This window comes from Phasianus colchicus, chromosome 8 (assembly GCF_987193195.1).
Source record: "Phasianus colchicus chromosome 8, bPhaCol1.hap1.1, whole genome shotgun sequence".
In the NCBI taxonomy this organism is placed as follows: domain Eukaryota; kingdom Metazoa; phylum Chordata; class Aves; order Galliformes; family Phasianidae; genus Phasianus; species Phasianus colchicus.
Window position 1 is genome coordinate 17,504,223 of NC_143443.1, and position 25,435 is coordinate 17,529,657.

At 43.8% G+C, this 25,435-nt stretch overlaps 1 protein-coding gene and 1 long non-coding RNA gene across 7 annotated transcripts in view; one reads left to right on the plus strand and one right to left on the minus strand.

Annotated features, from left to right (window-relative positions):
* LOC116234478 (uncharacterized) overlaps nucleotides 1-25,435 on the plus strand; it is a 317,267-nt gene that overhangs the window by 103,327 nt on the left and 188,505 nt on the right. The gene's annotated exons all lie outside the window — the stretch shown is intronic.
* The window catches only part of LOC116234474 (paired box protein Pax-2-A-like), a 41,151-nt gene continuing 17,959 nt past the window's right edge, over nucleotides 2,244-25,435 (minus strand). The window contains exons 2-5 of one of the 5 annotated variants that reach the window (XM_090145118.1): nucleotides 24,875-24,967; nucleotides 10,671-10,772; nucleotides 4,291-4,377; nucleotides 2,244-3,013 (exon numbers count right to left, since the gene is read on the minus strand). In XM_090145118.1, coding sequence (XP_090001244.1) covers nucleotides 2,892-3,013; nucleotides 4,291-4,377; nucleotides 10,671-10,772; nucleotides 24,875-24,967 — 404 coding nt within the window. In that variant the 3' untranslated portion in view covers nucleotides 2,244-2,891. Of the gene's footprint in view, nucleotides 3,033-4,290; nucleotides 4,378-10,670; nucleotides 10,773-14,463; nucleotides 14,674-24,874; nucleotides 24,968-25,435 lie in introns of all 5 variants that reach the window. The other 4 variants (XM_090145116.1, XM_090145119.1, XM_090145117.1 and 1 more) reach the window with 4 other exon arrangements.

Here is a 25,435-nt window from a genome sequence, read left to right on the forward strand (position 1 = left end):
GAAGAGGATTAGACTGCCCAGTCCTTTGCATAATTCTGCTTGCCTTTTGATTTTCCTGATCAAACTACTTGCACTTATGTACTTTCCAGACCAACCCAATGCCTGGTGGAAGTCCTCTTTTATTGGCGGAGTTCTATCAATGGTGAATTTGTCCCTCTGAGGGTCAGATCAAGCCAGCCATGAGTGAGCCAACCAAATCCAGCTTTCGTGACCTATCTCATGTCTCGCGTTTGGAGAAACGCCTTTATGAAAAAGAGCATTTCTGAGCTGCTAGCTTCAGTTAAGGTGGCCCCTGGGCTGCAGGTTGCTAAACGTGAGGTGTAACCATTTCCTTTTCTTGAGCCTCCTCAGGAAGTTCTAGTGGCCAGTACTGGGATGCACTGCCCTTGGCCCTGAGCACAGGCAGGGCAAGGGCTGTACTGATGGACTTAAAGGGAGACTATGGGACAGGGTCCAGCATCTGTCTGGTGTCTATGGAGGAAAACAAGGAGTGGTACATTTTTAGACATTACTCAGATTTTTGCTTCTCATGTAGAATAAAATGAGATAATGTGCCAAATTGTGGTCTCAGTGACAGTGAAACAACTCTTCTATTTGCAGCAGGTTACTCAGAGGTTAGGTGTGCAGAATAACACTTTAAATAGTAGATCAGAAGTAACCTCTTTGACTTTATTCTGTACAGGAACAGATTGTAGCTCTTCATCTTCTATGTAAACACCCCCCTCCCCCCCATACCCTTTTCATTTGGGCATTCCGTTAAAGAAGACACAGACCTATAATCAGCTAGAGCCATGCAAGGGCTACAAGTGTTAGGTGAAAGGGGCCTTCGGGATCAACACAGCTGTTTAGTGATGGTGGCTTTCATACATACAAGTTAAACTTGAAAACAGAAGGCTGAGTCCACAGCCACATCTCAGTGGCTGGGAACTTTGGATTTCATACATAATGTTGGATATACGGACTGTACCATTTGCTTTTATGCCCTTTGGAGTTTTGATTCTCAATCCTGTCTTTGTCCATGGACAGTAGCCCATTCATTTTATCAGAAACCTCTCTAAAACAACAAGGATCTGCTTTGGCAGACTTGATGCCCTGGGGACAGGCTATAGCTGCCTTCATGTTTTCTTTGAGTATTTTTTAAGAAGTGTCAGTGCAAGGAACAGTTTATGAGTTTGCTGACAATACAGGAGTAATAAGCATTTCTATTGACAGCCTTTTGCAGAACAGTGTTTGCTAGTCACTTGGGAGCCAAAAAGAGCAGAAAAATCCCTAGAGAATCATCAGTGAGCATTTGGGATAAGGGGTAAATATTAGGGTGCACAATATAGGGTTGAATATGAGGTTGCATATTGTGACTGGCTGGAAGGATGTGGGCATATGGATTTGAATGTAAGCCCATAAATTATCAGGCATATGAGCAGATGGACTGGAAATTGAAGAGGGGCCCATATTGCAAGGCTGCAGTGGTTAGGAAATTAGGTGTTGGATACAGATAATGAGGCTGTTGTCACCAGGCTATAGGGATCTGGAGAATGGGTGCTGGACATATGTAAAACTGGGAAAGTTGGGATGTGGGTGAATGGACGTAGGCATGGGTACGGGGATTAGGGTTAAAGGAGAGGAGCCTAAGGGCTAGGGAACCAAGCAACAATCCCAGCCAATCCTGAATTTGTCCATCTCAGTCTCAGCTGTCCGAAGGGCAATCAGATGGGCCCACGTGAAGCCCCACACTTTCCTTTCCACCACAAAGCGCAGTTAGAGTGCAGCTGGGCTTGTTTTCTTTGTTTGCCAACCAGTGACATGGAAAACATTTGTTGACTCAGAGAGCTTTTTGTCGACTGATGTGTTTGGTAACTTTGTCAGATGTGACTTGTCCACACTGCTCCCCAGAGACAGGATTTGGGAAAGGGGAGGAGGAGGAGGCGACAGGGGTGGAGCTGGCATCCAATCCTCTCCAATACCACCATCCCATTGTAGTGCAAAACAGAAAGGAAACAAAACCCGAGAGTGAAAGAGGAGCATCAAGCGTCAGAGGAACTGGTCTGCCATTCGGGTGGCGGGGAGGGGTGAGACTTGGCGTTTTATTTTTGTAGGGTTTTTTAATTATTATTTTGTTTTTGTTGTTGTTGTTTTTGTTTGCTTGGGTTTTTTAGAAAATTGGGGATTTGTTCTTTTTTTTTTTTTTTTTTTTCCTTTTTACAGACCTTCATGACAAAGCATAAAAACACAGTTATATTTATATATCTATTTATATATTTCTTCATTTCGTCGGTCGGTTTGTAATTGTTGCTCCATCCTCCTGTCTGAGCTGATTGTGTGTCACAGAAGCTGTGGGTGTGAGTGAGGTTCAGCCCAGCTCTGGCCTCGAGGGCACCGCGCAGGGCGCAGCCAGCGCCAGGAGCCATGCCGGGGGGTGGGATGAGGTGCGTGGGGAGTAACAGAAAGTCACTTGGTCCTTCTCATGTTTGCCAGATAGGCAGGGCTTAGTGCCACCATCTCTGCTCTAGCCAGGCTGTTCCTTCTGTCCTGGGAAGCAGGGCGACGGTCACAGGTTACGCATTCTGAAGAGTTCACCACAGAGGAGCGTATCTTTGGGGATCAGTGTTTTGTGAGCAGCTGTCTCCCTGCTTCCCCCTGCCCGTACCGCTCCCAGGAGAATGGGGTCCCGCAAGGCAATGGCTGCCAGTTCCCCTCAAGTCTTGGGAGCGCAGGAGGTCGAGCTGTGCCGAGGTGCTGTTGAGGGCTCCTGAGGTGCCTCAGGGTGCAGGGGGATGCAGGGAGAACGGGGTTCTCAGGCTGGTATGGTGAGCGCTCGGAGCGGTGGAGAGGGAGGTGTGCTGCGGGGAGGCACGGCGAGGCTCTCTTCACCTTCCCAGGGGCGGAGGGATGGGTCAGACAGGTACAATATGGAGGCCTAAGCTGTCACCCTGCAGTTTCATGTGGTTTCCATGGTAGCTAGTGGCGGTCATAGGCAGCGGCAGCAGTGGGAGGTGCGGAGCCCCGGGATGTGGCACTATAATAATAAGGGGAACCTGAAAGTTAACACAGGAGAAGAATGGACTGGTTGAAAGGACAAACAGTAAAAAAAATAAAATAAAATAAAAAATAAAACAAAGAAAAGGAACAAAGGAGAACTAAAAACAAAAGAAAAGGGAACGAGGAAAAGGAAAGGGAGCAAAAGAACGAACACTGGGGACTTGGCTGTGGCAGTCAGTGGAGGCTGGCCAATGCCATGCTTCAGAGAAGAGAGGTTACAAGGCCCCTGGGTGTGAAGACCCTCTGTGGGAAGGTGCTCTTGATCCTTCTGATCATCACTGAGGAGCTGAGAGGGGAGCATCAAGCACTGAACAGAAACACCCCATGCTTGTGTTGAGGGCACCATGGAGGTGCTCAGCACATGCTGAGTGTGTCTGGTAAGGTATGTGGGCCGTTTTTAAAGGCAGGAGAGGAAAGGGAACAAAATTATTTTGTTTAACACCTAGGATTTTCATCAGATGAAAAGCTCTCTAGACAGTTATTGAATGTATGTTAAATAGTGATCGATTATTAAGATTGCTTTTACTGAGGTTTAACGGCACTGGAGTAAAATGTGCATCTATTATCCAGTTGTTAAACCTCCGTAAATACATAGTTAATAATCACAGCTGATTTATTTTACATATAATAAATATCTTCCTGTTTTCTTGCAAAGAGTTGTTGTGTTAGAAGATATGATGAGAAATTTTTTCCCCTCTGCAGAAAAAATCTGATTTTTCTGGTCGTATTTAGAGTCACCACAGATAGATACATTCCTGCAAGGAAACTCTACTGGCAATTAAAGATGCAGTGCTGAAGGCTATCTCCCATTCTAGATAGTGTTCCACCCGGTCTTATAAGAACTCCCACTGGATTTCCAGGTCTCCAGCAAAAGCCTCTGGGGTTAGCTTGGGAGAGGAGTAAAAGCTCATCTAGGTTTTTGATTGGACCTTGAATGGATGCTAATTGCAGCTGGAGAGAGTAGCGGAACTTGAATTTAGCTTCTGATCCGATCTGGGTTAAACTGTGGATGCAGCCCAAGGAGACGGAACTGAGCTGGAATTCTGAACGATCTCATGGAAGAATTGGCTTCAGAACCGATGCATGAGATCTATATACCCATCTAGACACTGGACTAGAGAGTGAGGAAAAAGGCCCTTCGTCTGGCCAAAGACTTGAAAGCTTTTTTCAGAAACAAACAAACAAAGAAAAGAAAACAAAGAGACAAACAGAAGGAGCGCGAAGCTGGGGGTGCGGTGGCAAAGAGGTACTCACTTAGTAATGCAGGGTTGCTGAACCGCCAGGCCTCATTGTAGGTTGTGTACTGAGGGTGGCTGTAGGGGTTCCCTGAGAACTCGCTCCCTGCAAGAAATCAAGGAAGTTGTGAAATACAGTTAAGAAAGAAGATGTGTGTTTGCTGCTTCATCTAGCCCGTGTTCATGTTGAGTCCATATACCATCAGGAAAACTAGTGTATGTAGCTTCCTTGCCCAGCTGGAGCCGTGCCTTTCAGGTCACTATAGGTTTTGTGCACTCTGTGTGCAGTGTTGCTTATCTGTACAATTAAAAATCAAGAGATTGACCTCGGAATGAAGAAATTAGTTTAAAACAATATATTTCAAACATACAAATAATAAACAAACGGGTTTATTTTTCTTTGCCTTCTGATTTCTGATTCTCAGATTACAGTATGATTGCATATGCAAGCTTTTTCTACATCTATCAGCTTTCTTTTAAATAGAATCAGTGTCAAGAAGTGGCGTGAGAGCTTTAAGATACACAAGTAAACTCCTCAGAACAAGCAGGGCTGTTGCTGTAGTATGTATGGCTAAGTTTTGTCTTTGCGGTACTGATGGTACAGAAGGATATTGTTTGAGCTTGTTATTGGTGCTGTTCAGAGAGCAGGGTAGGATTAAATATAAAACAAAATAGAAAACATATGAATCACTCTTTCTTTCTTGTTCTTTGATGATGTTAGTCATGAAAGTGATTCAGAGGCCCACATTTATGATTGATCAGTGAGTTACAGAGAAAACTTTCTGTATTCCAGTTCCAGAAAAGAAATTTCTGATGGTTGTTACATCAGGTGCCGTCTTGAATCTGGAAGACAAGCTGGGCTGTGGATCTCTCTTCACATTTGGCAAATAAGGCCCAAAGCTCACTAGTTGTGAACTTTGTGATCTCTGAACCTGGAGCTGGGAGCTGTTGCAGAGGGTCCAGAGGAGAGCCACGAAGATGATCAGGGGACTGGAGCAGCTCCCCTATGAAGACAGGCTGAGGGAGCTGGGCTTGTTCAGCCTGGAGAAAAGAAGGCTGTGGGGTGACCTCATTGCAGCCTTTGAATACAAACAGGAGGGGAATCAACTCTTTGAAAGGGTAGATAACTGTAGGATGAGGGGAAATGGTTTTAAGTTGAGGGAGGGGAGATTTAGGTTGGACGTCAGGGGGAAGTTCTTTACAGAGAGAGTGGTGAGGTGCTGGAACAGGCTGCCAGAGAGGTTGTGGATGCCCCATCCCTGGAGGTGTTTAAGGCCAGACTGGATGAGGCCCTGGGTAGCCTAGTCTAGTACTGAATGGGGAGGTTGGTGGCCCTGCATGTGGCAGGGGGGTTGGAGATTCATGATCCTTGAGGTCCCTTCCAACTCTGGCCATTCTGTGATTCCGTGAACCAAGATCTGAATGTTGTAGTTGTCTTAAATATTTTATTGTGCATAAGGAACTGGATCTCTTTGTTTTATAGATGTCTGTGCAGGGCTAGGGGAATTATGTTTGGGAACTGAGTAGGTATGGTATTGCTTTCAAAATAAATAAATCTCCCAAAACTTTAAAAAAAAAAAAAAAGTCATTATCTGACTCAATTTGATGCAGTACCAATGGGCAATGGGTGACGTCTGAAAGGCATTATGTGCTCAAAAGGCAATGAGTGAACAGCATGACATAGCTTCTGGTCTGCTCCAAAGGGTGTGTGGAGAACAAAGAAGTGTTGGGAGAGCAGCTGGGGTCCCTGCTAGATGCCATGGAATAGGAAAAGGAGGCAGTGCAAGATGCACTGGATGCCTGTGTTGCAATTACTGAAGAAATGTCAATTAATTATACCTGCAAATCTCCCTTCACAGGAGAGTTAAAGCAAAAACCTGTATTCTCACGTGGCAGAAGTGAAGTCAGTTGAAGCTGGGGTATTTGCAGTGATTTAAACTCGAGGAGGATCTGTCTGGCTGGGTCCTTTAAAGTGCTCAGAACAATAACCAAAGTAGCATGTGTGTGTTTCAAAACCAATTACCATCCAAAGCTCCTTTACAGTAGTTTTTAGTTTCAGCATAAAAATGTATTTCGTATGACAGACCTTAATAAACGTTGTTTTAGTGACAATAATTCAGCATGTTTCCATATCTAGAAACATTTTGCCCTGAAAATCCCAACAGGTAGCTGGGAAGGAATAGGTGGAGCCAATTGCGGTGACTAAGATGCCCTGGAGTAGGATACAAAGGCAAAAAGCAACATGCAGTCCAGGTTTACCTCTACCACTAATCACCTGTGCAGTATAGTTGGATGAATTTGACCCCCCAGGAAGGAAAAAAAAACAACGCAGATGAGAATTTCTGCTTTGAAATGCCTCACAAAGAGTTAACTTCTCTGCATTGAGAAGTTCTGATGTTTCAAGGTTTCTGTCTCACTTTCTTCCTAGTTGTCACCCTAAACTGTTTATAGCAATTCCTAAAGCCTGGGTTAAGTAGAGGAGAAAGAGCCCCGGCTATGGAGAACCAGGGAGGAGAGAGGGCAGCCACTGGAAACAGTGTTTATTGACGAGGAGTGAAAGCATGCATGCAGCAGGATAATGAGCTTTTGAGCTCAACTGTGACCAAGAGGAACTGAGCTATCGCCTTCCCTGATCACTAATGAAACAAGTGTAATTTCCTCATCAACATTGGATTCTGTTTAACGACTCCCTGCCGTTGCCATCACCAGCCCTCTGCAGGCTCTGTGCTGCTCTATGAAAACTGCAGTTCCTTTCAGAGAATGCTCACTTCACCAAAACTGTTTGCAGAATCTTGATGGCCTTTCTGGGAAAGTGGAAGAAGTGAGCAGGGATCAGAGTGCTCTGTTACCTTTGCAGGAAGCACTTCTCAGATGCACAGATTTCATCCTTCTCTGAGTGACTAACACAGGTTTTTCAGGTGTGTTTGCAGGGGCTGCTTGTTTCCATCCATGTCCATCCAAAAACCTGAAACTGTGGGCAGCTGCAAATGCAGGACATGTATTTTGCCACATCATGTGGGTTGACCTCCAAGGTACTGGCATGCATGACTGGCCGTGTTGCATGGATGTACAGCTAATGGAGACAAGCTCTTCTCTAGACCACGTGAGGAGAGCTCTAGTGAAGGGCTGTCATGGGTAGAACAGAGAAGCTATGGTTGGCACTGATCAATCTCCCCAGTAACTGCTTTCTGCTGGAAAATGCTGTCTCATCGAAATGGAAATGTTTTGCATGAGCTTGTCAACTCAGGGGAGTTTTGGAAGGAAAAGTTCTGAAATGATTGCAAATTGAAACAAAGTATTATGTTTCAACTTTCTTGTTTTGTTTCATTTTGCCTTTCTCATCTCATTTAATTTCCTTTCATCTCTTCTATTATTTTAATATGTCCTGACATCTAGAACATGTTGTCATTATTGAAATGTTTCATCCTGATGTTTGCAAATTGAACAATTTCAAGATTCTGACTCCTCATTCCAATGCAAGATGAAAACAAATGTCAAAAAATCAGAATTTTGCATGAGTTGGAAATTCTGCTTTCTGTCCAGGTTCTGCTTTTAGCTTAGAGCCTTTATGTGGGGAAAATAGAGCTTCTTTCTCACTTCTGCTTATAGCTGGACAATGATGTTGGTTTTCCTGTCAGTACGTCCCTTAAAGATAATCCCTTGCTTCATATTTCTGATATACGTAAAGCACTGGCTCCTGGTCTTTTGGCCCATAGGCACATAGCAAACCACTGGTGACGTGCTGCTTTGTTTTCCCTTTTCAGCATGGACGCTTAGCAGCAAGCACAGCGGATCGATCTCATGAGGCCCATATTCTGTGTAGTCTGCACTCTGGGAACCTTTACTAACAGTATTTCTTGGTATCTGTATTTAAATCTTGGTACGTTCGGTCTTCTAATACAGAAACTATGAGGCATGAAGTGAGCCTAGCAGGTGGTGCGTTCAGAACAAATAAGGGAAGTAGTTGTCACACAACACTCAGTTGAGCTGCAGAACTTTTTGCCATAGGCTGCTACAGACATTAAAGGCTTATATTGGTTCAGGAGGCACTGCTTGAGATTGTGGAAGGGAATTCTGTCCAGAGTGTTTAGTATTAAACGGGAAGATACTAAGTGCCTGAGAAAGTCTGTGAGCTGCAACTCATTGGAGGTAGAGAGATCTTTCGAGAAAGTGCTGATACTGGCTTGCTTTACTCTTATGCTCTTCCCAAGATTCACTTTTGGCCTCTGACAGAGAGCACTGGCTGAAGAGACCTGCGGTGTGGCCCATTAAAGCTGATCTTATGTTCCTCCCCAGGAAGCCTCTTTATCTCCAGCTTGTTGGCTCCCGTCACATAAGAAGACAGGAACAGAAGGGCTGCCAGGCTGGGGCTGACCAGTGGGGCCTGACCAGCACAGCCAGGGCTCGGTGCTATGTGGAAAGATGCAGTAACTAATGCAGGATGCCCGGGCGGGCCATAGGAAGACTTTCTGTGACTGAATCTGGGCATCAGTTTTAATGTAAAGATGTCTGTTAGACTTGAATAATAATCTCTTTGGAGTATACATAACTCAACTTTCTTCTTCATCATTCTATTCCTAGTTTTGGGGGGTTTTAAAATTTCAGTATCTGTGTGTTTTTAGAGACACTCTTGTCTTACGCTAATTAGCCTCTGCAACAAATCTGTTCTTGGATAAATGATCCCTGCGATTAGCAGTCTCAAAATCTTTGTCCCAGTTTAGGTGTCAGTTATCACCCTTGTATTGAGGGTGTTAAAATTACATAGTAGACACTGAACATGAGATCTTATGTATTAAAAGTTGAGAAGAGCCTGTGGTTTAGAAATAAGTATTCAAAGAGTCATCTGTTTTGGTGCTACCAATCACGTCTGCATGGCGTGACCTATGAACTTATAGCTGACATGTATGTTGTGAACTGAATCTGATTACTGTTACAGAGTGCTTTTTAAAATTGATTTATATCCTCTGACTCTGGAGCCAAGTGAAGTTGAAATCATTTCTCTGAAAAACTGTAGAAGGGGATGCCCTGAGTTTTGCAAACTCTGCAGCACCCCAAAAATTCAGCAGTCATCTATACTGAGGGACTACAGTATAGGGGGTTACAGAGGGTACCCATTCACTATCTTTGCCTGATCTGGAGGTCACAGCATAATCCAAGAGTTTTTTATATGTCTTAGGATCTCTGCAGTAGTAGGCATTTTGCTAGCTGTGGAATGTGACCATAGGTATTAACCATACTTTGTGATATACAAGCAGTGATTTGTCATTTAAAGGTGTTAAGGCTGACCTACAAACATTCCCTATTGGTGATATTTTCACTGATTAACTGTGCTCTGCAGCATGTGCTTGTTTAGTTGGCTGTTTCAAGGTTTGGATGAGGGTTAAATTAGACTCACAAACTCTGGAAATCGTTTTGCAGTGATCTAAAAGCTTTCTGTTATCAACTTTCTGCTGCTACACTTAGCAGTTACTGTCTGAGTCATTCCTCTGGTAGCAGAGGTTGCAGAACAGCCTCTACCCGCTCATTAGCTATTGCAGCTCCCATAAACAGAAATCAGTGGCAGATGAAGTCCTGAGTCCTGAGCTACTGTGGCTGAGAAATGAAAATCCTGCCTCTCCATTTATCTACTTGGGCTAGCTGTCATCTGAGAACTGGGGAGTAGAGACTGTGGGAATAACCTCCTCAATTTTTCAAGGGTAAATGATCCCCTGAGCTCCCCATACCCTGGGCAGTATTACTCCAGACATTTGCCGAAAGAATGTATTTCTGCCAAGGATTTGAGTGGCAAAGGAACAGTTTGCCTTGCAATGTAGGATTAGGTAGATAGTTTCTTGAGCTGAGGCGCTGTCATATAAACGGAAAGTGGGTAAGTTGCTGGCTGTTGAAAGTGAATAGTTAGTTTCTCCTGAAATGCTGTTAATCATTGCTGAGCTCTTAGCTAGTTCAGGCTGTGGACAGGAGGTCTCCAAAAACTGCAGGTCTTAAATTACCATTGATGGTTTGCAGTTTGAAGTCCTGCCCTTAAACAGACGTAAGTTGTTACCCTAAGTTAGTGAATGGCTGAATATCCCGAGCCATGAGCAGTACATAATAATCTGCACGGATCATTGAAAAATAATTACATTAGTTAATGAATACTAAGGTTAATTAATTACCAATTAATTGGCACAGGTTATAGATAGCTAGTTGCCCATAGCAGCAGTGAATCAGTTACCAGGGGAAAGACATACAGTGCAAAATGGGTGGTGAGCTACTTTGGTTATAGGCAGCTGACATATTCTTTGTGAAAAGAATAGACTTCAGTGGCAGCAAAGCAATAACAAAGCCAACTGTGAAAGCTGTTACACTGCTGGTATACTGTTCAAACACATGTGCACCATTACTGAATTCTGGACTTACCAGGAACCATTCCTGCCAGAGTTGAGGTTGGGTAGCTGCCTTGTCCAGTTGGGGGAACATGGGGTGGGTAGCCAGGCAAGGTGGTGCTTGCCATATCACGACCTGAAAAAGGAAAGAATTGGAACAGGGGATCAGAAGGGATAGGATCATTCAATATTGATTTGATATCACTTTTTATCCCACCACCATTTGACTAGCAGTTTGTTGGGCAAGTGCTGTGTGGCCTGTGGCACATATATGCTGACCTTACACTGAAAATTTTGGGAAAAGACTGTGGCACTTTTGGTCTCAGACTATACGGATGAATGTTAAAACTTAGCACAGTGAGGCTCAAAAGAATTTGTTTTCACTGTCAATTTTTTTAGCCCATTAGAAATGTTGGATCTGTTTTAGCTAAATCAAAATGGCCCTAAGCTTCACAAAGAATGGCAGCACATTAATTGCCAGAGTAGCTGAGGTCCCTTCTACAAGCAGTCGATGCAGTTCCAAAAACATGGTGATGTTGCCTAAGGGCATGGTTGATGTGTAAGGCACTAGAAAGTGATCCAAGTGTTTTCTGTGCCTGTCTCTGTTCCCACCTCTTGCCGTTCACGTGCTGATACTTTTAGGCAAGTCACTTCACCTGTCTGTGCTTCTTTTTATGCTGCAAACTCTTTGGTGCAAGGGCACATTCCCAGTACATTTGCACAGTGCTTATCGTGAGATCAATACTTGTTGGACACCTTCCAGGTGCTGGTGTAATATATAATAATGGAATTGTGCAAATTAATTTGAGTCTCACTTCATTTTTATCACAGATCCAAGTTTTTGTTAGTAGTTCTCCAAGTCTTGGTATCTTCTCTCCACCGATGATGTAGAAAGGGGTGTGGGCCAAGTGGATGATGGTAGTTTATTTTTCATCTCATAGGAAGTGCAGCTGGAGGCTTCTTGGTTGATGCCAGAGGCATTTCCTCATTTGGACTGGTTAGCCAGAAAATGGGCCAGCCAGAAGGGCATTTTGCTGTTAGTGCTTATTGCATTTAAATGAACTGAAATCATCTCAAAAGCTGCTGGGAGTTTCAAGCCAAAACCAAACCAAACCAAATCAAAAAAAAAAAAAAAAAAGAAAGACTAAATAAATTAAGATAATCTTTCCCCTGCAGCTGCTGGGAGATTTACAGCTCAACATCCAGCACTGTCCACTGAGATCTCAGCCTGTTCTGCCATCCAAAGCCTTTCATGTTCCTTATGTTCCTTAGGTGAGCTGTTGCTCACCAAGACGTTTGTGCCAATTGTTGCTCCTTTCTGAAGAGATACTTATTCTTAGAGAGCTGGAGCCTGATTTACCTTTGGAAGTGCGACAGTTTAAGGATGTCCCACTGACACCAGTGGAATCACTGGAATTGTGCTGGATGTGTGATGGGAAGAATAAGAATTGCTTTAGCTTGACTAGGGCAGAACAGTAACTGATAAGCAGGCCCTGGAACAAGTATGGATGTTATCAGGGGTGTCAGAAATAAGTAACGGTTACATGGCAGAGTGAAAACAAAATCAACATGGAGAATTACCCCTGGGGGAGGAAATTTCTCCAGAATTAGATGGGCTAAAGCAGTGTCATTGCTTTTGTAGATCTTGACTAAAGGTTGCTGAGCTGATTTGCTCAAGAAAAAAGAAAAGTTCTTTCTCCCTGAAGAGATTCCTGAGCCACAGCTGACGTTCCCAGCTCACTTTGCCTGAGATAATGGCCGCAGAACTGCTAGACAGAGATCGAGCCGTTTTCCAGCCACTCCCCAATAGTGATAAAAATAAATATATAATGCTTTGAGGATTTATATTCTACACTCTTCTACTCTTCTAAATCACCGGCGTTGCTTTAGTGATTTGTAGATGCACATTAAGCAGTATGACTAACGCCTACTAGATGTAGTTCTTTTTTTCTCACATTCTTTTAAGGGAAGAAATTTTTGTGCTTCAAATTCATGTATTTTTGGTTTTCTATATTCACTAGTCTGAGATGTAACGGCAGGTGATGAGTGAGAAAACAGTGTCACTGAAAAGTTAGAGAGAACATTATGTAGTAACAGGCACAATTAATTCACTTTGACACTTCCATTCAAGTGGGAATACGTACACACTCACTCTGCTACCTGATCTGCACGCATACGCCCCTGTGTTTTTATTCAGATGTGAGCTTACAGAGGCTGATATTCAAAATGCAGTGTGGAAGATTTGCTGGGGAGTGATCATCTGTCAAAATCCCAATCTTGTAGATAACAAACAAGTACAGTATCACTAACGTGAGTAAGAGTCCTGCAGAGGGACTCTTAAGTACTGCTACATAGAAGCAACCCCCTTCCATTGCCTCCTCTCGTTACTACCAGGTAAACAAGATTATTAAATTCTTGAACTGGAGGGTTATGGCAAAACTAGCATTTGTCCTGCTTAATAGTGTGCTTCCAGTTCTAGTCACACTTCTTTCTCCTAGAGCCTTCTGAGTGAGAACTGCATCTTCGTCACCCTGCCTTTCTTTGAGCTTTTGAACACTTTCTTCTAAGTCTAATTCTCCATAAAGGCCCTAAAGCAAGTTCCTCTCCTGAAAAACAGTGCCTTCTAGCTTAGGGGGAGGTCATATATGACGGCATTCCCACTGAACCACATTGTTGGAGAGAATCTGTCAGTATAAGCCCTGCTTAAAGGAATACCTGGAGCTAGGGGCTCTTACTGGCTGCAGTAAGATTTGGACAGTGTTATGAACACAAAATTATTTTCTGTAGTTGCTTGCTACTGTCCTACAGGGAGGTTTGGAAACACAAGTATCATCTAAGAAGACAAAGGCAGGATGTTAGGTCACAAGAGAAAAAGATGATAGGAACGTGAAAGAGGCAGAGGTAAGATATGTTTCTTGAGCACTGTGGAACTGCGGTCTGCACTCTGAAGAACTTGCCCAAATTACGTTCTTTGGCAGTGGAGTGACAACACTCTCACCTAAAAAGATTGCCACTATTTCATCCAAGCCACCTCTGAACTTCTGCAGCACTGACACTTCAGTCACCTCACACAGGAACTCCCCTTGTACCTACCTTAAACTCCACTCTCCTTTCTCCCCTCCAGCCTGCTGCTCCTAAGTTCTCCATTTTTGCCACCTACTTCTGTCCTTCCCTTGAAGGCCACCACCACAGGTCTGCATGCACTTGACTGTAAGACTTCGGAGTCTCTAACCTTTCTGGTCGTGACATACAGACCATGCCTTTTGTCTCGACTGCCTGGTCTATCACGTGAAGGTGCCAGTGAAGCAGCTGCCTCAGTGCAGCTCACGGTGTAGTTGGGGTGCTGCTCACCTACTGACTACATGCTGCTCTCGCTTGGTAGCTTTCACAAGCCATGCTGAACAACCATGCTAGCAGTCTCAGGGCTGGCTAACTTAGTCAAGCTTCAGTCATCTACCTTAGGCTAATGCACAGAAGCCTTGCTGGGCCCACTGAACACAGGGGCATTATGGTAATGGAGACAGTGCAGGATTTTGCTGTACAAATATTTCCCTACTAAGCCCCAAGCCCATCCAGGTGGGACGCCTTCTATGGTGTTACAGCTTTTTTTCCCATTTTATTCTGCAAAAATGAAGGACAGGCATGAAATCTCCCTGTGACTCTCCATGGAGCTGAGAACGCATGCTGCATACACAGAACCAGAACATCATTGCTCTGCTTCCCACTTGCACTCAAAGAGCTTGCAGCATTTACTGGTCTCCCCATCAGGTGAAACTGACCCCCTTGCCTGCAGCATCCCCGCTGAGTTCGTGGCCAAGGCCGGTTACCTGCTATCAGAGGCTGGCTGCTGGACTGCCCAAAGTGGGCACCATGATGAAGGAAGGCACTGTAGCAAGGCGTGGACGCATCGTCTGAAAGGGTCATGTGGAAGGGCTGAAGCTCAGCCTGCCCAGAGCCGACCGGCGTGGTGGGGGTGAAAGGGGTGAGAGAGGCTCCATGAGGCTCTTGCTTTATACTGAGGGGAGAGGAGAGGTTTTCTGTGGTAGGGTAAGGGATGGACACAGACAGACAAAGGGAACAGGGGGAGGAAGAGGAGGGTGGGAAGGGAGGAGAGGAAGAACAAAATGGGTAAATGAAAATGAAGTGGTTAAAATCTACAGGGAAACTAATTTAAAAACAAAAATAAAAATAAAAAAGGTTAGGAGTAGATCAGAGGAGCCAGTGCTGAGACAACAGCAGTAAATGCACCCGGGGGCTAGGCTCTGACTGCAGTGATGCCTCTGCAGGGCAGCAGGGTACGAGAAAATGGAGTGCGGTGGCAGATGGGAGGAATGGGATGCAGGGAAGTGTGGGAGTGAACATGCGGGAGAGGGAGGACAGGAAGAAGCATAGGGTTGGGAAGGAGAAGAATGCTCTGAAGCTTCTGTGCTCCCTTTCCTGCTGCTTTCTCTTGCTCACATGATGATAATATGCTCACACAGTTTGGCCCAGGGAATTATACCCCTTCGTCTCTTCAAACCCAAGGTTACCTTCCCCAGGAGAGCAGCATGGTTATGGGCATCTGTTAAAGAGGATGCTCGATGTAATGGCCAAAGCTTGTCAAATCAAGCTCCTTAAAAGCTTTGACAAAAGAGGTGCAGCTGAAGTTTGCGGTGGTTAAAATGAAAAACTGAGCTGTGCCATTAAATAGGTAAATAAATAGGTAAATAATCAATTGATCGTTCTTACAGTGGCATGCGCTCAGTACTGCCTTCTGGTAGTTCCTAGAGTACAGTGTTTCTAGACTAGATAGGCTGATGAACAGATAGAATTGAGGAGAGAAAATGTTGGAAACTTATACAAGGTCTCATTTTCACTGCTGTTTGCATTGGACCTCCATTTCTGATGTGCAGATTTGCACAAGCACAATAGATACAGCTCTGAAGTTACTCCTAACTGAGCTCCCAGGTAACAGCTTTGGGAATTGTAGAACTCTGTGACCTAGAGCGTGGTACTGCACTGTTGGGTCAGCAGCAATGGAGACCTGTACTTAAACACCTGAAAGAGAAGCATGGATGACATGCTCGCACACGGTCCAAATCATCTCTCAAACCAACCACCCAAAGCCAATTAATAAAAGCCATCTCCCTGCCATAATGGCAAGTGTTGCCAATGCTATATAAGCTAGTTGTGGTGGTTTTGATTTATACAGAGATATAAACGAGACGTATAATTAGATGATAAATCTGGCCTCATTAAAGTAGAACTGGCTTTAACTGACTCTAGGCACGTTATTGTGAGGCTGCAGTGCTCACCTAAACAATTAAGGGCTGGGCAGTTTCTGTCTGTGAATACTGTTTATCCTGAGGGATTTGTTTCCAAAGGTTTGTTACCTAGCAAAAATGATAATTTTCCATCTGTGTTTTCCTCCAAGTGCCTCTAACCTAGATGGCCGGCAAGGATCCATGAGCTGTGAGACTCCTTTGCAGCAAAGACATATGGTCATGGGTTATTTGACTAGTAAGGATCAGTTATGGCCAAAAGATGTGCAGTTCCCATTTGTTTAGATTATGTTTTGGAAGCCTCTGGTATGCTCAGTGGGGACTGTTGTTTCTTCTCCCTTTTTGCCACTGGAAGTTCCGTTGCGCAAGGAACTTTTCTTAGGGATGTGATGGACAGAAGCTGGAGTCTGTGGTGATTATTGCACAGTTAATTAGTGTAACCAGAGTGAGCAGCACATCAGGGTTCAGGCACTGCTTTTTACTACTGGATACTGTCCTACAGTCCTGCAAGTGAGTCCTTGTAAGCCAGTGCCCAGTCAGTAGATGGAGAACCCCCAAAGCTATTTCTCTTCTGGCTCTACTTGTCATCTACTTGTCATCTACTTGTCATCAGATGGCAAGAGAGCGTACAGATCTAGCAAAATAAACTGGGGAGACCTTGGTTCTGGGCATTTTCCTGTCTCCTTGCTGCTCTCTGTGCTGTGCAGGAGACGGCAAGTGTAGGGAGCCGTTGGGGAGAAGGTGGACGTGGGAAATGTGGGTGGGCAGAAGCAAGAGGTGCTGTGGGCAGAGGTTAATCCTGTTTGCACAGCCCCTGGGCACGTTGGGTTTCCTAGTCCCTCCCCTGCTTTATTTCTCTTTTAAAGCATGGAATTTTCAGCTATAATCCTTCCTAAACCGTGGCATTTTTCAGGCGCTCTGTGTAAGTGAAACCATAATCTCTGGTAAAACAGACCGCTTAAGCTGCTGTAGCATTAGGACAATCTGATCCAGCCCCTGGATTTCCGCTCTGCCCAGCCACCACAGAGAGGATTTCAGCCTGAAAGACTGCCTAAAGCCCTCACGATGGGAACAACAGTGCCAGGCCTTGCCTTGCAAAGCTGTGCAGGGTTAAGGGACCAGAAGCTATTTGTCCCGGTGCTCTGAGGCTATTAAAGCCCCTGTCAGGCTCACTGCAGAGATGAGCCCAGCCTTCTCTTGAGCACATCAAGGCTTATGAAGAAAAATTCCTCACACCTTGCAGACGCAGCACCACTTAGTGCAGGGGGATAAAGAAGTCAAGAGCAAGATGGCAAAGAGAACTGGGACATAGTGATGCTGAGCACTGCTCTCTAAGAAAAGCAGAGAGTAGAGGAGGGCAAGGTGAGACAGCAAATGTTTGCACAACCACACCTCAGACTTCTACGTGTCTATTTCTATGTCTGTCTCTCAGTTTCCACTCTGCAACTGTGTGGACGTAGTTTATATCCCATGCATCTTTACTGGTGGATGGCAGTTATGAATTTTACCTTCTGCTGTCCAACTCTTCACTGACTGAAAGCACCTGGATTCTGTCTCTGATATAACCCCCACCCCTGCTGTGCTGGAATAATTGCCCCAGCAGTGAATTATAGCTTCAAACTGTGTCAGTACAGACGAGATCAATTGATTGATCTATCTATCCACTTATGAGTGACACAGTCCCATTTTTCATTTTAACCATCTCAAACTTCAGCTGCACCGATTTTGTTTTTACTTCTAATTTTCTCCTGTCTCTAATTATTTTTTTTGTATATGGGATGGAGAACAGGAAAAGAAGCTCTGTACTTGGCCTTTCCAGTCCCAGGTCCTGCTAGGGCCTGCAAGCCAGCTCTCCTGGCACTTCTGAGTCTCCCTTGGTGAGATGGTACTGGGGATCCCAGGATATCTAACAGTGTCTTACTAATATGGAACTGGACCTGCAGATGGTGGGGGATGGGATGAGGTGCAGCCCTTCTCCAAGGGAGCAGAAAGCTATTCATCTTCCAGGCTCCTTTCTTCTAAAAGGTACATAGTAGCCTTCTTTCTAAGCAAACAAATATCACCCAGTGTCATAGTGGGGGAAATCTGAAAGGGTCAGCAGGGTGGGGATATAGCTGGAAACATAGCAGAGGACTACATATTTTCTGCATCTCCAGCTCCTTTCTTTCTGACTGTACTTGCTGAGTTATGGCTGTTTTTCTTCCTTGCTAACCCTCTCCTCTGTTATTCTGGCGGAGAGCTAGAACCGGTAATCTCTGGCCTAAATTCCCCCTGCGAATGAAGGGATTTTGGCCAGACAGGGTGAGAGGAAGATTCACAGCTTTGGGTTCCTACAGAGACTCATCTCAGCTTTTATCGTGCTCTCTGCTGCTGAAGGGAAAGAAGCAGGGGGGTTCACAGGACTAGATAAGCAGCTTGCTTTTCACTGCTGGTTTCCTGGAAGATAAGCTAGCTGCCTTTAGAGCTCCTTTTCTTTGCAGTAAAGGAAGAATATCAGGATGGCACATCCTTACAGAAGAGTTGGCTTGTGTGCACCCACTTGACAACACTGCACACGGTCTTGTTAGTGTTTAGAGTCCTTCACCTTTTCCTGCTTTTCTAAAATATTTTCATGATCTCAGTGCCTCATACTCTTTGGAGCACGTACCCTTACGGCATCCCCCAGGGATCAGTTTAATCTGTGAGGAACTCAGCACAGAGAAGATGTACACAAGGTCATGCAGGAAGCCCGTGTCAAAGCTGAACCTTATCTCAGGTGGTTTTGAACCCTTTGCTTGTACCCACCACTGAAGTTTTCCATATTTACATTTCCCCTGTGCTAATGAATTCCTTAGAAAGGTTTCATTGTGGTAAGCAGAATGGGATGGGGTTCTCAGTGTTCATAAACTGTGCATTTACACTACAGTCTGTGGAGTTGCATTGCTTCATCTCATATGAGAATGTTGCCTCAGAAAAGTCATGCAGAAGACCAGACTGGACCAACACAGCCTGTCTTGACTTTTGCTGTCTAACTATGTCAAAAGAACCACTTTTCCTAGCTTTATTTTGCAAGAGCATTATGCAAGTAGCACTGAATATAAAAATCATCTTATTTTGCTTTCTTTCTCTGTACTAGTAGCAGGCCTTTGCTAGAGCAACTAGAAAATATGTAAAAATTAATGTACTTCTCATTGTGCATTTCTTGCCTTCTCTTTAAACTCATGCTGACTGGAGAATAAGTTTTTCACATACGGGTTTTATTTAGTTTCTGCAAGGTCCACCCAGATTCCTAGCCCAATACTTAACTTGTGGGTTGATTAAATATATGCTTAAAGGAAAAAAAAAAAAAAAAAAAAAAAAAAGGATTGAAAGGATTGTTCTTGGATTGCTTTCCAAGAAAATGAAAACTGTTGACACCACGATGTCAAATTTTTAAACCCATGTACCCCATTTTTTACAAAACTGAATCCTACAATTCTGTGAATTCTGTGTTTTTCATCTGATCCTAATTAATTGCTGCTCTCCATGTAATCTGACATGCTACCTCTGTCTGTTACTTCAGAGAGAAACTGACCTTCCATAGCCATCATACCTAGCTAAACATGGAGCTGCCAGTGCACCTATGACCTGAACTTGATCTTTGAAACTGGTTGAATACTGTTAATGTCAGTCATTCGAGAACTCCACTGAAGTCAACTTTCCATGGCTCTAACTACATTTGTTTGCAGAGGGAGCTGATAGAGGAAGATGCACTTCAAAGTCAGAGGGAAGAAGTTGTTCCTGTACCTTTGGCACACACAAGTTCAGCGAGTTCATACTGTTGTCCCCTTTCTTGTGCCCCAGCCCATTTGGGTGTTGCATTTACAGATTGCAGTCCACCTTAAGTGAAGCATATGCTCACGTTCCCTGGTGGGCAGGGATTTGAATGTTACATCTTAAACAAAATGCTTTTGAAATATATATATTTTTGAAAAAATAGAACAGAGCACATTATTTTTTCATGCAGTTCATACAACAAATAGGTGTCTCCCCAACTTTCATCACAAGGATAGTCTGCTGATCAGAAAATTGGATAGATCTTCCTGGGGAGTCCAGGGTAATCCTACCCCTACGAAGAAGGGCCAAAGGTTGCCCTAAGCTCTCCATTTCTCTGAAAGACTGAAGTGGACAATTTTAATTGTACAAGCAGCTGGCCTGGTTAAATCCAATAGAGTTGATGGAGATCAAAAGTTATTAACATCTGCTGACAGCTGTTGCTTAACTCAGATATAAAGCACAGTCTTTGCTGTCAGTGAGCACATATCTACATCACTGAAATTTTCATCATAGCCAAACTTATTTGTTCCTTCATTCAGCCTCAAAAGAAAAGGCAGAAACTGAATTGTTGGGAAGACTGTGTAACTCGTCTCTATAAAGGAAGTCCCTTTTTGTCACAGCGCGTGGCAGCCTGAATGCCACCCCTTGCTAAGGAAATTGGACAGGGATTGCCAATTGACTGCTCTTGCTGTAGCACTTATGCTAATTAAGGAAGGCATTATTTCCTTCGGTCCCATCCATTTCTGGGTTCCTCAGTTCACTGTGCTTTCAGGTCCATGAGCTGCCTTCTTCAGCATCATAAAGTTATTGTTAGTGAAGCTTCCATTGGAAACCTGGTAATAGTTCATGTGATTCCTGTTTCCCCCTGCTATTTCTGTCAGTTCCAGGGATCATTCATCTGATCATCCATCACCCTCAGCCATTTGGTCTCAGGGAATAGTAGTAACGCCTTTTGCTGTTCCAAATTCCTTAACATGATGAGAAGATATTATCTCTTTTTAGATAAGGGAAACAGTTGATGAGATTTGGAGGCCCTGTGAACACCTACTTTTGCCACTTCCTCAACTTAAGTAGAGGCTTGCAGCCTCCTTGCAGAAGCAAGACTGACTTCAGAAGTGCAGAATATGGAACTCAGTGTCGTTCCTCATCCTCTCTGTCCCTCATCTGCAGCAATTCTATGTGCTTATTTGGCACATTTCCATCCTCACAGAAAATGTCTCCTTTATTATTCCTTTATGCGGGATCATAACAATCACACAGCAGCCATGTGAGTGATTATCATATTCCATTTTTGGGACACTGGGGCAGCCAGAGATGTGCCTAACAGGCTGCTTGGCTGCTGTAGCCAGTAATGAGCAGCAGGCTGCTGGTCTGCATCTGGAGGATTCACCATCACCAAAGCCAGTGCGTGGCCCTTGGCAGTTTGTTACAGAAGTCTTGAGTCAGCTCATTCAAGCCTTCACCAGAGCTGTTGCTCAGTGGTGTCAGAAGCTGAAGGAAATCAGAGCAAGTAGAAATTTTCACCATTATGAACAAGGAATGAACCCCCTCTCAGTGTAACAATAAAAGTACAACTGAGTTTAATGGTCAGTTTCAATCATTATTGAAAAAAGCAAGCTGGATTAACCAGTTTTACATTTGCACTATTTGGCTCTTTTCTAAAAGGCTGAATTTTAGGATGATAGTAAGTATTTAGACAAATACAAAATTTACAGTAAGCGTGGTTATTTCATTTCTTGCTAAGTAGGTGAACTGCATCTGTGCACATTTATTTAAGCAATTATGTTGTTAAACGTAATTTGTCTTTACATACTATTATATGGGAAAATAATGAATGATGAGTCCATATTATTATTTTATTAGATTATTAACTTTTTTTTCTGTGTGATTTGTGTCAAGTTGTATTTGAATGGAAATTAGAATTCAATTAAAAACAGTATTTGCAATTTATTCGTGCTAATTATATAAAATGACCGTAAGTTTCCTGACTTCCCAAATATACTGGAACAAAAAAAGGCAAGCCTTTCTAAGCAGGTTTTGCATTAAAAATGACTTGTTAAATGAAGGAAAAGATATATATATATATATATGGAGGAAATTGAAGTGATTATAGAACCTGATTTTAGAACTAATAGATCTCATCCTTTCAAACCAAGTTTAATTCACTCAGTGACAGAGGAAAACAAATGTTCTTGCTTTTTCAAATCCTAGTTTGTTTCTTAGTTTTGAATGACCTGGTTATTGAACAGAACAAAATTCTCTTCAGTTCACTCACTAACCTGAAACGAAGGAAATATTATCTTTTCACCTTGCAGGAGGGTAAGGTCCTCAAAAGATGGTTTATCATTTCAGAAAACTTTGGACCCAGGTGTCTAGCCAGCCATTTCTCCGTGCTTAGCATCTCAACTTTCTTAAAACTTTCAGGTGCTGTTTAACTGCTGTTTTTGCATGACTTTTAGACATATCAAGTAGCCTTCGATCCAATAACTAGAATTATTTTTGCATACATTCATGTTGAAAATAGTAACTGAATTTTAAACATTGACGTAATGTGAAAAATTCTGATCCCATGCCAGAGATAAGACCTGGCAGAAAGTGAGACCTATGGAATCTGTGCTTGTTTGGTGCCTTTGTCTGACACCTCATGAGTGGTTGTTTTCATTATTTCTCACCCTGGATAATATTTGTTTTTCTTGGGAAAAATGTATTTCCCAGTGAAAAGGAAACATTTTCCATACAGAACCTGATAGCCAGTTTGGTGAGTGATAAAGATTTTAAACTGTACCTGTTCCTGCTTATAGAGACTAACCATGGCACAGAAGAGCTCATAAACTTCCTCGCAGGAAGAGGAGTGCACACATATTCCTGTTGCAGTCAATGTTAGAAGTTGGTGATGTGTTGATTTTTTTTTTTTGCTTTCTTTTCTTGGGCTTTTGCCTCACTCCTCTTTGTAGATCACACTGTTGCAGTGGGCTAGAAAACGAAGTCTATTTAGTTAAAACTGCCAGGATTTAATTAAGTCCATTGTATTTGATTTCCCACAGTGCTGCCTTTCTGCTGGATAGCCTCTGGGCTAGCCTGTGGAGTGGGAAAGGACTTTGTTCACAGCTATTAACCCAAGTCTCCAGAACTAAGTCTGGTTTGAAGATACCTTACTTCAGGCACATATATTCCAAAAGACACAACTTCCAGTGGTATTTAAAGATGGATCTCAAAGGATTGTAGGCTCTGTAAACAGTTTCTGCTTTTAAAGTACTCCTGTTGCCAGTGACTAAAAGCTGAGATTCTCCTCTGCTCACCTCTGGGCTGTTAGCTGCTGAGTACTTCCCAGAAATCAAAGACCTGTGCAAAGTGCTGGACAAAGGGAAGCTACTGAAGTTTTCTGCGTTTGCCTAGCCATGCAGAGATTTATACTGCCTGATCTGTTTGCTTTCAACAGAAATAACTGAAATAGAAAATCTCTGATCAACAGATGTCTTGTCTTAGTATTCAACTGCATGTACGTGCCTTAGACTGGTATGTTTAACTTCGGGTCTTCGCTTCTGAGAAACCTGACTGGTATCCAAAGGTACTGCCCGAGAAAGTGTCAGGAACTCTGCCAGTTTGACTGTCAGAGACATGCAACACGAGGCAAGGTGGAGCTGGCTCACTGACTTGCCTGTGCAGGAAGAGATGAGACAATGTTCTCAAGCAGCTTTTAAGAGCTTTCTTTCTGGTACTTCATGTAAAAGTTGCAAATGCCTGCAGTCTGTTCTCTGTAAAGGGCAGTGGAAACGTGTTTCCTGTCCTAGTGAGTTTGTATGACCAGAACTTGATGACTAGGACTTTGGGGAGGGCTTTCCTGCATGTTAGGGAGGTGGCAGCCAGCATTTCTAGCTCTCAGTTCTATGAAGCACGCAGACAGCTACAGGGATTTTAGCATCATCTGTACTTAATACTTCAGTTACTCATTACTGAGGTTTTGATGTTTGGAGGGGCATGTTCTTAGACCTGTGAGAGCTGAGAGGATGTGCTTAGGCATACTAGTCATGAGCCAGAGAAAGGAGGACTTTCTCTAAGGTCTTCTGAAAGGGCAAGAATCTGGTGTCAGACAGCTTTGGTTTGGAAAGAGCTAGTGATACCTTTTCTGCCTGGGAAGACTGAGCTGGGGAAACATTCTTTCGTCCTGAAATAACTGCACGCAGAATTTGTACGCTGTATGGGTGGATTTGTTTCAGATATCACTTGGGACAGGAGCAGAGATGCATTCAGAGCTGACAATACAGTAGCAAACCAGGCAGCCAGCAATTCAGTACTCACTATGATGCCAATATCCCTTCTTGAGAGGGGGAGCTGTGAATTCCCAGCCTCTTTCTTGGCCCCTGCCCAGAGGTAGATCAGGAGGCAGCCCTGAGTTCCTCACCTCTCTGGTCCTTCCTTAAAGCACTGCCCATCCCCACAGCAACATATCATGAATCATTCATCTTTAATAGATTACGCAAATCAGGGATACTGGATCAATGAAGATCAATAATTGCAACCATTTAATTGCCAACAAAAACATTTTAAGAATGAACATTATCTGAAGTCCTTTCTTGGGTAATGGCACCATTAATCCAAACATTGGATCCTGGCCTAAGTGTAGAGGAAAAATCCTCTTCCCTTCTTTCCCCACTGCTTTTCAGGGTGTTGAGAGTCTTTTTTCCCTTTTCATTTCCACCTTCTGAGTTTCCCCATCATTACCACCAGTGAACATCTCCCAGCGCTAATAGTTCTGCTTTTGTTACTCTGCGCTGATTGAAATGTTGCATACAGATTGAGATGTTAGCACTAAGTTGCCACCTGGGAATGTCAAGCTGGGTTTGAAATGAACTTTTCTCACTCTTGGATCCAGATGGATCAGATGGGGATATTCTTGAGCCGAGCTGGGAGTTGTGCAGGAAGCAGGGTGGGGATGGCACAGGATGTGGGGGACAAAGAGGAGACTTTCTGCCACAGCCCACAGCCTCTTCTATGGGCCCAAATCTGTCTCCTCCTGTTCCTTTCAGAGAGTCATGTACAAAGCTTGTGCAGTGTCCCCAGCCTTCAGAAATTCAGTTACAATGTCAGTAGCTTGAAATGCTCCATGTCTTAGAAAGGAGGACTGAAAAAGATTACTTTAATGGCCCTACTGAATATTAAATTGTGATTGTAGGCACCTCACCTTTCAGTCCAGCTAAGGGAATCTGCATTCCATGAAGGAAGGGCAGTGCTGCTCTCCTGCTGGCTTTGCCCCCCTTGCAGAGGGAAGTGTTTCCTGTAAGAGTTGTAGATCTGCTAAATGGTAGGCAGACACCAGCTGAGTATTCTCTTGCACATGCGAATACAAAGAAAGATGAAACAGTTTTGCCATAGCTAAGCCATTCTCTGGTTAGCTAAGAAACTGTTTGGCTACAAGGATCCTGGGTCAAGCCTGATAGCAGAAAAGGCCTTGAGAAGTCAGTGGTGTCAAGCATTCTAGGCAGTTCCTAAATACGCAGTTCACCTCCACATGGCGCTCCATGCTATCCTGCAGACCTCACACTGGATCCTCTGTCTTTGCCTTGTGAGGCAGAGTCTTGAGTGGGGGAGTCTTCAGTTTTGGACCCCTTACTACAAGAAAGACATAGAGGCCCTGGAGCACGTTCAGAAAAGGACAACAAAGCTGTGCAGGGACTGGAGCACAGGACTTATGAGGAATGTCTGAGGAATTGCTCAGTCTGGAGAAGAGGAGGCTCAGGAGAGC